General features: G+C 28.9%; 2 protein-coding genes across 2 annotated transcripts; one reads left to right on the top strand and one right to left on the bottom strand.

The window, feature by feature from the left end:
• Positions 1–783: 783 nt before the first annotated feature.
• On the bottom strand, positions 784–2,985 carry LOC100572983 (uroporphyrinogen-III synthase). Its single transcript, XM_003242143.4, has 4 exons — positions 2,565–2,985; positions 2,131–2,331; positions 1,807–2,054; positions 784–1,082 (listed from the first exon to the last, which is right to left on the bottom strand). Exons 1-4 carry the CDS (start codon positions 2,755–2,757, stop codon positions 960–962), a joined length of 765 nt encoding a protein of 254 aa, XP_003242191.1. The 5' UTR covers positions 2,758–2,985; the 3' UTR covers positions 784–959.
• Positions 2,986–10,101: 7,116 nt separating this feature from the next.
• On the top strand, positions 10,102–14,061 carry LOC100165067 (nuclear transport factor 2-like). Its single transcript, NM_001162730.2, is given in 4 exon segments — positions 10,102–10,332; positions 10,498–10,569; positions 13,303–13,401; positions 13,479–14,061. Coding segments are annotated over 4 exon segments (393 nt in total). The 5' UTR covers positions 10,102–10,224; the 3' UTR covers positions 13,593–14,061.
• Positions 14,062–15,563: the final 1,502 nt, after the last annotated feature.

Below are 15,563 nucleotides of genomic sequence, written 5' to 3'. Positions count from 1 at the left end.
TCATACGATGTAGGTAAATCGTAAGTATCATACAATTTATTCTAATTTATGGAATGTAATAACCAGTGGCATGCAACATGCTAAGCTTTTTTGATAGAGGGGGAGATATGTATTTTTGACGTTTCTCAGAGTCTCAGACCATGTTAAATAGCGGTAAGTACACTTTTATTGCTTTATCATCCATTTATATGACAAAAAGAATCCAATGGGGGGGGGGGGGGGGGGGGGTAGTCTGACACTCTCATCCAACCACACGTAAGCATGCCCCTGGTTATAACTAATAATACATTTTTTTTTTTTTTAAATAGTATGATTATAGAATAATATTGTTAGTACCTATATTTCTTTTCTATTTTAGATTCTTAGTAGAGATATGATTGTTTTAGTTGTTTTTATTTTTTTTTCCTGAAAAATGCACAGAGACACAGAGTTTAATCTCCGGGGATGTTTCTTATATAAAATTGATTCTAGTTAATTTTTTATGAACTTATGAATTTAAAATTTAGACAAAATTTGTAGAATTAATTTGTAGACAAGATGATTTATCATTGAAATCAAATTTAACACATCTATTATAGTGACTCAATACTTATATAGCAGAGCGACTTCCTTGTTTTTTTTTTTTAGATTGAGTGAAACATATGAAAATATTGATCATTTTGAGGCTAAAGAAAATATCTGCGCTCATTGTAGACAACCAGCAAAAAATAGGTGCTCCAAATGCAAAAGACAATGGTATTGCAGCCGGTAATAAACAAAAAAAAAAATTATAATAAACTTAAATTTTAAAATAAATTACTGTTATATTTTCAGGAAATGCCAAGTAATCAATTGGGATGAACATAAAATCATTTGTCAGTAACTAAAATATAATATTTTCTATGTTATATAGGATATATTTATTATTTTGTAAATTTGTATTATATATTAATTTTGATAAATCAGATATCAGTATAGTATTATTTAATAAATGACTGTATCATCTCTAACAAAGACTCTGGTTTTGGTTTTTCACATGCCCCAGTTAAAATATAACCAGCTTCCTTAATAGCAGCACCTGTGGTAGGACCAATAGCAAAAATCTGTAAAACGTAAAATTAATATTTATAAGCATAAATAAATTAAGCATTGATTAAACACAATTTTTTTATATTATATAATTGCTGAACTACATTGTTGTCACACAGAAATCACAAATTTAAATCAAAACGGTGGTTTTCATATTTTATATTGTAATTTAATTTGTTTAACCCCTCTAAAAAATATAAAATGACGTCACTGAGATAGATACCATGATTATTTAGCCTATCTCATCCTTTTCACTTTAAAATGAGGCTATTTTGGCTTGAGACACTTATAAAATTATGTAAGATGGGAATTATATCGAGAAAAAAATATAAATGGAAAGATTGCAAAAATCAAAGCCATCTGTTTTTTTTGGTTCAGTTATATGAGCGGGTTATTATACCATTGGTTACAACAAAATATTCAACACTAATGTGTTTTTAAATTTCATAAATTAATAAAAATAATACAAGTAATACTTTCAAACCTCAGTAATCATTAACACAAGCAACAAACACATTTTAAACTTAGAGGAGTTTCACAAAAGTATTTATTCTCGTTTTAATATTACTTTATTTACTTTAATGATACCATCATGTTATTAATAATCCGTATAATTAAAATAACTAAAATGTGATATTTATCTAACAACATGGACAACAAAATGTGTATAATGAGATAAATTAATTTATTGTATCTTGTGTTCAAATCCTTTATTCTAGCCTTTACTCTTATACTTACATGTAATTGACTAAATAATTTTTTTGGCATCAAATCTAATATTGCACGAAAACCAGAAGGACTAAAAAAAATAACACCTATTTGGTCTTTAATTTGATTCAACACCAAATTTAAATTTGTCTTTAAATTATTATGTGGTATAGTTCGGTAAACTTCTATATTCTCAAATTTAACAGATTTTATACTATTCGATAGTATATTAATGTTTAGATTTCCACATGGAGCTAATAATGGTTTACTTAATTCATCTAAAAATTAAAAATATGAATTAATAAAACAAAAATACTTTTAATGAAGGTATTTGTTTTTTTTCTAATACAGTACATTTTAAAATAGTAGGTATTAAAGCCGTAGCATTGCCACTATCAGCCCCAATTGGCTCAAGACCGAGTTCTTTGTTTATTAGCCGAGCTGTTGATTCTCCTACAACAAATATAGGTTTTTTTTTCCAATTTTCATCTAGCTTACTACCGGCCAAACTCTGGATGATTCCTCTTGCACATCTTGGACTAGTTATTACCATACCTAAATGAAACACAAATAAAGAAATATTAATAGCGAATTAATACGGTAAATAATTGTATAGGTACTTTTTCAAAACAAATGTACTTTTAAATGTTTGCAAAAATAATTGTGAAGTTAATTTCAATTAATTAGTCTTGATTTACCTGATAAAATATAGAAATTAGTGTGGGTATAAATACTAAAATAGTTTACAATCATTATAAATTAAAATAATAATGACAAATTATACTAACCAGAATAATCTTGTGGCTTTTGTAGTTTCTGATTAAGCGCATCAAAGTTATGATATTCAAATTCTAAAGTGGGGACTAACTGAGTTTTATATCCCTGATTTTTTAAAATAGTTATGTATGGATCTATTGGCTCATTTTCTTCTGAATAAGCTTTAAAAATTATGAAAGTTGTATTAGATTTAGAACGAGACATAACTTAAATTTGTAGTTACACAAAACTCAATTTCAGTTGGAGAACAACAATTTACAATATAATACATAAACCGCTTCAAAAAAAATTCAAAATATGAACATTTTTAAACGAGAACAGTAGTAGTAATGTAGTATAATACTGTGTAGACTATACAAGTCACTAATACAAGTATAAAGTTTAATTTTATAGTTTTATTATTGAACTTGAGTAACTGAAAAATATGTTATCAACTAAGGTCTAAGATTTAATATCACCATAGGTCATAGATAATAGAACTATAGAAGAATGAATACAGAATAATATACCATGCACTGATTGGATACTAACTAGCTGATAAGGTATTCCTATATGGTGGACGGCTGCCATTTTATCGGGGGAAAAAATGTCATTCATTATACAAAATGTATTACTGTATTAGGATTTAAGAATAACCACGATTATAAAGAACGATTATATTATATTATATTATCTTTATAATAGTGGGAATAACATTGTTTTTAATGGTAAAATAAAATAGCACGTCATGTAAAATGATTTATATACAATATTTTTTATTTTTTAAAAACAACATGTTTAGAAATATTAAAATACAATACAAGATAAATCATAATTAATCTTATTTACCATATAAAATACCATATAATGGTAGGTATCGATGCTTGATCCTTCAATTCATAGTGGGAGTTCGCTGTCTAGTAGGCAGTAGTGGCCATAATAGTAAATGTATTTTTTTGTTAAAATAAAAACCAGTACAAAAAACAATTCAAATATTGTCGTCCACAGACTACAGCTGCAGAAAATATAACCCAAATATAGTGCAAATTATTATAAGTCTGCAGATATTATTCATGAACAATTTTCTTTTCCAATCTAAGATTTGAAAATGTAATTCAAGATTCCTTTTATAATTGTCTATCTTTATCAAAAAAAAATGTCTACCTATCTGAATTTCAAATTAAATTTTTCAGAATGTTTGTAATTCAAAAGCCAATAACCGTAGATATACTTGTACTTTTCGCCACATATGTTTATTTTATTAATGCCTATATATTATACTTGATTTTCAAAATATTTTGACTTGTTTTGAGCTGCTTACGGACGTTTTCAGTTTCCAATGTATATTTAGGTTTTTTTTCTATAAATTTCAATAAGTGTGAAAAATATTAAAAAGACATAATAAGCAAACATTTTTTCAACAGTTTTTAAAGTTCAAATTTTGACAAAATAAATTAAATTTAAAATTTAAAAATGATTTTGTAGTTAAAAATGTATAAAATGTTAAACTTTTATAGCTAAGGATTGGAAATTTAAAACAAGGTTCCACGTAAATAGGTTATATACCTATAAATTACTTTATTCACAATAATATCATCATACCTACCTATATATACTTGTAAGTAATATCATAGACTGACAGATAGAGATAGTCCTCATTCAGAATCGTTTTTCTTATACAATGGTATTATATCATTGAATTCAAATGTAATACCATCCATTATACAGTGGTCAGTGACCCACTTGTAACCTATAGGTTAGGTTAGGTATACTGTAGAGCAGAGCGACATCCATTTGGCACTTACTCACCTTTTTTAAATTATTTTTTTTTTTTGGTGTCTGTGTCTGTGTAAACGATAAGTATTCATAATAAAATTTCGATTTTCATATATATTATATTATAGGGACTCAGTATGTAATCTTATATTTATTTTTAGTTTCATTGTAGGTACCTATTTAGTACCTATTTAGTAAATAATATTTTGTCAAAATTTTAATTTGATAGTTGCGAAGTGCATAAATGTTGAACAAAATATGTATTTTTGGTATTTTTAGGCTGCTGTAAGATCAATTTATGAGAATCCTTGCATTAAATTGTTAGGATTTTTTTTATAAACAATCATTTTATAGAAGGTCAGCCTAATCTACCTACATTTAATTCGATCGAAAACTATTTACACTTAATGTTAATATTTGAAAGCTATTAAAATATCCATTAGTATTTATTTGTTAATAATAATTAAAACTTTAATATTTACACTTTACAGTAATCGTGTTCCTTTCACAAAGTGTTTTTAATTATTCATAATTTCATTTACATTTATTCCCAATTGACCTTTGAATATAAAAATTTATCTCAATGATGAATTTAATATTTATTACATTAATTGGATTATAAATTAGAATAAACGGCCATTTACAGCTTCTACTCGAACAATAATTTTATATTTTATTTTATGTTTTTTTTAAAATGCTGGCTGCAGTGATACCCGATTGTTTAATTAAATTATTTACACGATTTCAATAAAAAAAGATTTATGAAGTGTATACATCCGCAAATGTATATGAACTATGAATGGTTAATCTTATGAGCTACCTATATAAAATGTATAACGATTCATCGTTAAATATATTGCATAATGTTTTTCGAAAAAACTTTTTACAAAAACATGAATAATTCTTATTTATTTATGTCACGCGGGTTGATCTAGTAGCTGCTATGGACAACTGACAACTGTGCAATTTTTTAAGCATAATTCGTTTTGAAAACTTCCAGAAAACTAGAAAAGAGTACGTTGTATACTTGTATGACTGTGAGTCTTGATAACAACCAATTTATATTAAAGTGTATTATTATATTATATTATAATCAAAAATAATAATTATATAATAAAATATATAATTTCAATACCTATACTCTATAGCAGTGATCTCAAACTCAAATTACCTACGGGCCATTTATTTTTTCAAAAAAAATTCGCGGGCCAAATTTTAAGTGTCATTTTTATACTTATACACTAAAAACTAAAGACAAAATGAAGGCAAAGATACATACAAAATCCATTTATTTAAATGTGTCTTAATATATTATGAATTTACTTACAAGTTTACTTACAAGTAACCATAAAACATGACAGTTAGATAATATTTTATGTATTTATGATGCGTAAAAAAAATTAACAATTTTAACAATTCTTTTTATATTTTTGTTCAAAATGTATTTTTATTGCGGACCGTATGTTTGAGACCACTGCTCTATAGATATCTAGGATATAAACTACACTAAAATAGGTGTACGTCATATTTAATAATTAATATATATACTAATAAAATATATAAGTTGTATAATGTATATAAAATATAAAGATTAATAATATCAGAATAATTTATATTGTTGGAAATACATCACGCAAACCTAAGGTGTTGCCCGGCGTATAGTATATGCAAAAAAGTACCTACGTATTTCTCAGTGTATATTTTACCACCTTGGCGTGGTGCCGTGGTGAAACAAAGACGACCTTTGGACTGTTCGGGCTCGCGTATTTTATACATCCCGCTTTTGGGAGTAAACATATATGAATGCTTCTACACAGTGGCGTGCCGAACTGACAAGCAGACCTGAGGCAAACTATACAATTTGATCCCCCTCCCCACCACCAACAGTTTTTTCACTATTTTTTTTTATTATTCAAAATAATAAATATTATTAAGTTTTTTTAGGTATAAGTTGCACATCTACACTAACACACCCACCCACCCACCCAAATTTCCCTTGAGGCAATTGCCTCAAAAAATGACTGTTCGGCACGCCACTGCTTCTACAGTTCTACGTCAACCAGTTAACAGATTGTCCATGGCAATAAATATTTAATTTTAGTATAAAAAAAATGTAAGCCCCAAAATAATATGAATTATGAAAATAAAAAACATTGACTCTTCCAGTGAAACCTAGGCTACCTAACTATATATACAGGGTGTTTCTGAAATGGATGAGGTAACTAGTATAGGCGTACTCTGCGTCAAGGGCGGACTGGGAGGTAAACAGCCCAGTATTCTAAAAAACTAAACGGCCCAAACCCCTTTATAACAGCTTCTTTTTGAATACCTACTTTTTCGGGTATAAATTATAAATAGACAATAGCCAATAGGTTAGAATGTTATACATTTTATAAGAATCATAAATGAATAATCCTTTTGATATTTTTGATGTTTGTTTACTATTGTTTTTTTTATCATTTATTTCATTGTCACAATTCATACTCTTATTAAACCAAAATCATCTTCATCAGTTTCAGAATCGTCGCGTTATTATAGTCATTACTTTTAATATAAGCTTTCTATAAATTTTATCTGTTCTCTTTTCAACAAATCTACAATATTTTCATAAATATATGCAAATGGTTCAATAATTGTAGTTTAGCAATAACTTTCTGGCGGTCAATGTACCAACCAAATCAGATAAAGGGTTTGAACATTTTTCTGGATAAAACTGATTTTTAAAATTATTGCTTAAGGAAGTATACATGCTATTATAAAATTACAAATGCTCATACAATTATTATAATTATAAACTTATGATTCGACTATTAACTTATTTAAGCGTTGTACCAACCAATAGCAGTGTTCTTTAAATGATTTCGTATTTAAAAATAAATTTGTAAGTAATATCGTCAAATGTTCAAAATTTCAAATGCCCCGGCGGCCCAGCCCACACATATAAGCCGCCCAGCGTGCTACGGCACACTAGCACACTTGGCCAGTCCGCCCCTGCTCAGTGTGATTGCCCAATGAAGATTTATTTTGTATCTTCAAAATTTGGGATTATACTAATTATTATTAGAACATTATCTTAAATGTTAAAATAAATTATCTAGTTGTATTTTTTGCAAAATTCTCATACGAATCGAAGTGTCACATCATTTTTGCGCGTGTCACGCGTTTTTCACTATCGAATCGCCGACTAAAAAAAAAAAGCGGACTCGAACATGAAGGGCTCCGTAGCGGCAAGTAACATAAATAATAAGTCGTTTCGTTTGGCCGGCACGAACTTTGTCCCCACCACCAGGTCCAGCCACGATTTAAGATAGTATGTCATTGTAACAATATTATAGTTGGAGCCTTGTATTAAATTTTCAAGTATTTTTACTCAACAAATAAAGTTTTATTGACATTCATAGAAAAAAAAACTAATTAAATTGGAAACGGAAAATATCCGTAAACAGCTCAAAACAAATCAAAATACTTTGAAAATTGTATCATGTATAGAAAATGGAAATATAAACAACCAGTGAAAATTTCATGTATCTACAGTCATTCGTTTTAAAGTTAAACCAAAAACCAAAATCAATTTTCTCGAAAACAGATTTTGCGTAAAAATTCCTGTTTTCCTTAATTTTTCTTTTGTTTTTCACGGTGCTTTTGAAAACTATTGGAAACATTTTACCCTATATTTTGACCCCCCAAAGTACCAACTAGATTCACTTTCCTATCAGAAAAGGTACTGTTGAAGAAAATCCAATCACTTTTACTGTCCTAAAAGGCGATGAGTGATGACAGACACAAAAAAAAATTAAAAATTAAAAAATAAATAAAAAAACAAAATAAAAACACACATCATTGTAAAACCAATACATTCATCGTTCCACTCAGAATCTAAAAAAAAAAAATAGAATATAAGAATATATAAGAATATTCTTTAATTTACATAATATTAATTTAAAGAATATTATAGTTGCTACCCACCGGCCACCGCGGATTATCAATATCAATTTAATTTGAAATGAAGAAGTGGAGTAACTTTGTACCTACCTACTTCATAAGAAGAAAGTATTTAGTTTAATCAATGAAATCCGAAAGTATCCAAGTTATACAATAAGGTGATTCTTTTATCATGAAACACTCATTGTTTCAAAAAATATTAATATTTTTGAAAATATTTTTTTACATAGTTTCAAGTTATTAAATATTTTATACCCTTATATTTTTTTTAAGTTTTTTTACTTTTTTGAATAACAACAGAGTTTTAATTTCATATTACAAAGCAGAATATTTTTCTTAGTAGGTATTTTGATACATAAAAATCGAATTTAGGACGAGTAGTTTATGAGTTATAAGTATTTAAAGTTTAGTCAAGCGTATAATAGTATGGACAAACATTTTGAGGGATAAGCGCAAATAGCGTTTGAGATTTGGGGGGCTAATGGGGCTAATAGAGCCTTACTTTGATAATATTAAATAAGCTCAAAACAACATGTTGGAAATGTTTGAGAGGGCTATGGACATTTTTTGGGGGGCTTAGCCCCTAAAGCTCGCCCTCTTTTTGTGCCTATGGGTAACCCCGTACCACGATACTCCACGTAAGTTTCACATATTTTGTGTCATTCCTGGTCAATATTGTTATAATATGTCATTGATATTACCATTGAATATAAAGTTTAAACTATACCCAATGGTATTATCTACATCATGCAATATATTATAGAAGTCTGTGTCTTCAAAGTCACAGTCACCGGATTTGGCCACATCACACAGTATCTATGCCCTGGTGCCTGGCAGAACCAACCCTGTGTTATTATTTTTAAATTTTTAATATTAGAGTGAATTCATATATCATAAAATATTAAGTTAAGACGTTAAGTTATCCCTACGTTGATTATTTTATGATGTTTTTATTTTATGAAAGTTATAAGCCATAAGCGTGTAAATCATTACAATTTAAAAATGCCTATAAATTGTATAAAAATTTAAATATCATAAAATAGCAAACGTAAGGAGTAAGGACACAGGTAATGTTCTTAGTTTGCTTATTAAATTTAATCCTCCTCCCCCAATGTACACTTTCAAAATATAATATATCATAATTTATAAATGATGAACTTACACAGTGGTGTAGCCAGGATTTTTTTTTTTGGATTGGGGGGGGGGCTGATCAACTTTTACAATTTTACACATTAAATACACACTAGCAAAGATAGATATCTGAAAAATGTTAATACTTATAAATAGTACATTTTTAAATGTAGTAAATACAATTTAAGACTTTTTAAGCGACTATCATAGACCATTAAAATAATTTTTAAATTTTCTTAACATTTTATTTGGGGGGGGGGGGGCTGGCAGCCCCCTCGGCCCCCTTCCATGGCTACGCCTCTGTACTTACATATAATTATAATAATTTATTGGGAACAAATCTAGTTCAGTATCCACGCGAATTTTTCAATTTTTTTTCGTTTTAGCTCGGTAAACTATGTTGTGCGTGTACGTAAAACAGCGAAAATCGTGAACTTTGTAAGGATATACTATAAAGTATAAATACTAATGATTTCCGACAATTAATTTTTGCAACATCGTTTTTAACTGGTTGTAATTCATAAGTATAAAGGTTAGGTAATGTGTATGGAAACAAATAAACAAATAAACAAATAACAATAATAAGTTGTAATAAGATGAAAATAAGAAAAGGAGAATCAAATCTTCCCGCTTTTTACGCATACCGTTTTTACTTATCAGTTATCACACGACATGTTGTTAACCACGACCCTGGTATTAGAAAAAAATTAACGTCTATCTGTATTCTGTGGCCTGTGCTTGTACTCGCTTCTCACGTCGTCTCACGGCTCACGGTGAACTTGCGAATGAATTGTTTCTTGTCGGGCTCGAGAATAACTATTGCCGTTCAAATAAGCTCACAATATGTCTTTGAATCCAGCTTACGAAGCTATTGGAAAGGGGTTCGTACAACAATATTACGTGCTATTTGACGACCCGTCCCAGAGGCCTTCGCTAGCCGCCATGTATAACGTGAGTCTTTTTTCTAACGTGGTGTGATGTCTACTTACTACTTATTATTTACTAACTTATTATTAATTACTAAATACTATTAGAGTATAATACGATTGATTGTTTGTTCTCACAGCGTTCGAAGCTTAATTATTCACAGCGCAAATATGTTTGTTTTTGTTACAGCCAGAAACGTCTTTTATGACGTTTGAAGGTGTTCAGCTACAGGGTACAGTTAAAATAATGGAAAAATTAAATGTGAGTGAAATCAACCAAATTTTTATCTTTTAAGAAATACACCTCTGCATATATTGTGTATGTAATATATTATGACTAAACATGAAGGCTCAAAAGACACTCAGTAGTCAGCACTATAGTTACATGACAAATTATAATAAATCTTGGTACCTGGGCAGTATAGGGGGAAGGCCCTCTAGTGAAATTACTGGGTCAATTAAAACATTGTATTGCTTAATGTATATGCTACATTACATTATTACATGACCATACCCCGTGGGCCGTACATATTTTGTTGACATACCTAAGGTCATTGTTTTTAGATAGTCTAATCTGTATGAATTATGAATATTTAAATTTAAATTGTATACTTGCTGATATGTGATAACCATCAATGCTTAAGAGTTATGATTACGTTCATCGATGTTTGGTCTATATTTTAGAAATTGATTTCTGTTCACTGTTGTATTTAGACAGTTCACTAGAATTTTTCAACACTAGGTTGATTAAAAACATTTTTGAGGAATTAACAAGGAAATGTCAGATTGTTAGGACTTGCTTGATGATGATCATTGTAGTAAAACATTAATAATTATAGATGAAATTTACAATATTTAAAAAAAAAAATATATATATATAACAAGCGAGAAATGCAACGGGGTGGAGTATATCAGCGGTGTTAGAAGTTTGTCCATCATCCCTTCGGTCATCAGACAGGATAGTGTATTATTACAGTGTTCGATTTCATTGCAATGTTGCAATGATTGCATTCAATAAAAATTGATTCTGAGCAAAGCATCAGTATAACAATTAGTAATTATATGTAGCAATATATATATTTATATATAGAAATTAGCATGTTTAATAAATAATATTATATAATTTGAAACTAGATTCATAAATTATGTTTATGTTCAATAGTAAATTGAACAAATATAAATTGATTAATTTTTATATTTTTAGCTGTTATTTTAAAATTTTATTCGTTTCTATGATGATAAGGAGTGTTAGAAAAAAAAAATAGCTTAGCAATAGGGTATTTTGGTGGTGGTTTTTCACATGGTGTTAAAAACTAATGAGAACATCGAAAAATGACCTCTAAGGTACCATCTTCGTCCAATTTTCTAAAAGATAAGAATATATACAATTGTTGAATTTGAAGCACTCCTTCTGGTAAAAATTTTGTTTACATAATAAAAAAAAAATATAAACATTATTGAAAAACCACTAGCTTCATTGCCCCGCTTAGAATCTAAAATTAATTTTACTTAACAAATTTATATTAATAAAATAAAATTGTGTAGTTTCTATTTCTATTGTTTATGTTATAATTATAACTACTTGGCTTCATAAAAAATTTCTTATTATGGCTATATCAGTGCTATGCTCGACTAGTGATAAATTAGCCCATACTGAAAATAATTCTAATATTTGCTCCTTGACCTGTGGGAAGGCCCCCTTACATGAACACAACTCAAGGCATTAAAATTCACGGAAAAGCGGCCTAGCTAGACTGACTTATTTTAAATGTAGGCCACCGACTCATGGGATATTAATGGCATGGAACTACGGGTCCATAGAACAGGTTGATTGACTACTGGACATCCCACTGTTAGCCTGGAATTTCCATGTCTCATGGTATTTGTGGTGAGTAAAAAATTCCGGCACTGGTTTGATTGTCTTATCATATTTTGCCTCATCCCACAAATATCGATTGGGTGCGGTTAGCTATTGTGTCTGAATCAGTAGCGCGTCAAAGGAATTATTATGGAGCAATAATTGTTCCTTCAAAATTGTTGGTTGTTGGGTGGTCCCCCTGCCACAAAATGCTTAATCACCTAGATATATCGTAGAAATATTATATCCGACTGTAAAAATTGTTACAAATGTACGCATATTTCGTAAATGTTTAATTTAAACATTTTTTCCGAGTTGGAAATGCCGTTATGAACATCAAGAGAGTGGGTGGGTGTGTATTCTATATACATTTTTGCTCCTCACCATAAATGAGTTCAACACGCCACTAGTCTGAATCATGTCCTACCAGTGACTAACTATGATTGGGAAATTGATTGGGAGGGGGAAAAACTATTGCGGTCACAACCTAAGTCATCGTGGGGAGACTTCCGTGTAGCTTTGGTGGGTAGACCATCAATCAGGCAGTGGTTTAGTGCGAGTTGTAGGAGGTGAAACAGCCATTGTGGTGCTTGTGGATCATAGACAACATGCGGCTATAGGTCTGTCAGGTTCGTCTATGTCAATTATGGCGAGTAGCCACAATAGTCTATAGCGGTAGTGATCCTCCACGTCCGTTGACTAAAATATAGTTATCAGAGCTAACATGAGGTATGTGATTATAACTGCAAAGCGCTACAACCCTAGAAATCTTGTGACAGACACCAAACGTTTTCAACTGAAACATAATCAAATGTTTGGAATAGAAAGAAATTAATTTCATTAGTACCAAATATTTAAATCAAAACTCAAGTTAAGAAAGATAATTTAATTACCTATTTTAATGTAAACATTTGATGAAGGTTAAATATCAAGCTTATAATTTGTCATTATGTTAATGCTGATTGATACTAAATTGTTGGAAATTCAAAAACAGATTTTCACTGAAACTCACTATATTTATTTTGGCTTCAATTTATAAATTAGTAAAATTTAAAAAATATAAATTATTTATCATTTTATTATAGATGATAAGTTTGTTTTTAGTATTTTTAAATATGTATATCATTTTTTTTTTAGAGTCTAACTTTCCAAAAAATCAATAGAGTTGTAACATCTGTGGACTCACAGCCAATGTTTGATGGTGGTATATTAATCAATGTCTTAGGTCGTTTACAGGTAAAAATGATTTATTTATTTATACATTTATTTATTTATTAATAAAACTTATATTTAATTGATAATTTATATTCCAGTGTGATGAAGATCCACCTCATCCATTTAATCAAGTGTTTGTATTAAAATCAGTAGGTAGTACTTTCTATTGTGCCCATGACATCTTTCGTTTAGGAATTCATGATACTATGTAAGACATTTTATCATTATATTATGTTAAATGTCATTTATGTGTTGTCAATAAATCAGTTACGGTAACTAATGATTATAAAAGAAACAATTTTTTAAGCATGAATGTGTATAGTTTTTCAAAAAACAATTGTATCCTCAATTTAATTAATTTTATCTCTTAAAGTTTGATTTGCTGGAATAAATTTTAATTGAAAGTTTTTTTTTGGTATCATGTTAACTAATTATAATTTTAATGTAGATTAATACTGAACAGATTTTATATTTTTGGTTAATATTAATTGTCTGTCTCTACTTACAAAAAATACATAGAATTAAAATTGTTAAGAGTTATTTATTTTGAGTGTTCATTAAACAACTAAATTAAAAACAAAATTTAGAATCATTTTGAAATACATTTAAGTTAAATTATGGAATATATTAAAAAATAATATGATGTATTTTTGTATAACCTATAAATACAACTATTACTAATTTTGTATTTTTTATTTGTTTCCTATCAAGTTCTTTCATATCATACTTTTTTTTAAATTTTAAAGCTTGAAACATAAATTTAATATTACATGTTTGATAATACATATTATATATTTTTAGTGTTCATAATTTGAGGACAAATATGTTAAATGATAATAAATATTTGATTAAATCATATTATTATAAATTATATATCACAAAGTTTGTGCGATAGTATGACATTTTGTCATATGAGTTAATAAGGTTTTGATCCAGTGTTATAGAAAAGGTATCCTCGACCCTCGTATCATTGAGGATTTCACTATTCCTCAAGGCGGTATCATTAAATAAAACTGAATAATAAGGCTGACGCACATTCTCAAGGCTGTATCTGAGTGTGGTCCAGAGGGTCCCCCCCCCATTCGTAAAATATTTCTGGATACGGTCTTGCACAAACTGCAAGATGATAGTCATATAGGTGTAAGAGTGGTGATTTTATTTATTATCCACTAAGGAATAAAGAGTTTTTCCCTGGTACAGCATTGTATGAATTTTTTATTTACATAAATGAATATAAATGAAAGTAAATTTTTCTTTGTTACATATTAACTGATAGACGTCTTTTCAGTAAATAATGCCAGCAGAGTAATATGGAATTTCAAGAATATTGTGACAATATAATATTATATATCACAATTTTGCATAATTTATATGGTTAAGCATTTAACATCATACCACTCCTCAGCGGTCAACTTAACAGTTTACACATTATTATTTCATAACTAGAATATCATTCACAATGGTCGACACTATACGTTTAATAAAGGCAAACAGTAACTCAATCAGCGATAAGTAATAACTAAAATTGTCGTGTGGGAACAGGAAAAACACGAATAATATATTCATCAATAAGTGTGGTCACCAAGCCAGGAAAGTATATTTAAAATAGATTTTTTAGTCAATCAAGTAAGCCGAAAATATTGTGTCCGATTCGCATTTAAGCCAAAAATATTTTAATTAGATAGGATCCTCAATCAGGAATAATAAAGTAGTTAATTCTGTTTTACATTTTACGGTATCTCCCAATATTTTTATCGCGAAAACTAGCTTCACTTGTCTACTAAGAGTAATATTTAATTAATTAATTATCAGTGGCATAACGGAGGCCCTTTTTAATACTGCAGGCAGGACTGGCGCTACGTAATATTTGTGAGGGGTCGTGGTTAACGAAATTAATTTTTTTGTGTCTATCATCACCTTTTAGGATAGTAAAAACTAAGTGCTTGAATTTTCTTCAACAGTATCTTTTCTGATAGGAAAGTGAATCTAGTTGGTACCTTGGGGGGTCAAAACTCAAAAGTGAAAAGGTGGGTAAGTGGATATCGCTCTGATGTACAGTAGGTTAGAAGTGGGTCACTGTATAATGGACAGTATTAAATTTGAATTCAATGATATAATATCACTGTATAAGAAAAACGATTCTGAGCGGAGACGGTATATCAGTCTATGTATTAGACATATAT

The sequence above is a fragment of the Acyrthosiphon pisum genome, chromosome A2 (assembly GCF_005508785.2).
Source record: "Acyrthosiphon pisum isolate AL4f chromosome A2, pea_aphid_22Mar2018_4r6ur, whole genome shotgun sequence".
NCBI lineage: Eukaryota > Metazoa > Arthropoda > Insecta > Hemiptera > Aphididae > Acyrthosiphon > Acyrthosiphon pisum.
Note: the sequence above shows the minus strand (reverse complement) of the source record. Positions and strands in the feature narration are given on the sequence as shown.

Bases quoted from the DNA above. Each gene is read 5' to 3' on its own strand.
- LOC100572983 (XM_003242143.4), bottom strand. From the start codon at position 2,757: ATGTCTCGTTCTAAATCTAATACAACTTTCATAATTTTTAAAGCTTAT. The intron at 2,055-2,130 runs GTACTGTATTAG...TTTAATTTTTAG, and splicing joins AATACCTACTATTTTAAAAT to ATGAATTAAGTAAACCATTA. The intron at 1,083-1,806 runs GTAAGTATAAGA...TACGTTTTACAG, and splicing joins AATTATTTAGTCAATTACAT to ATTTTTGCTATTGGTCCTAC.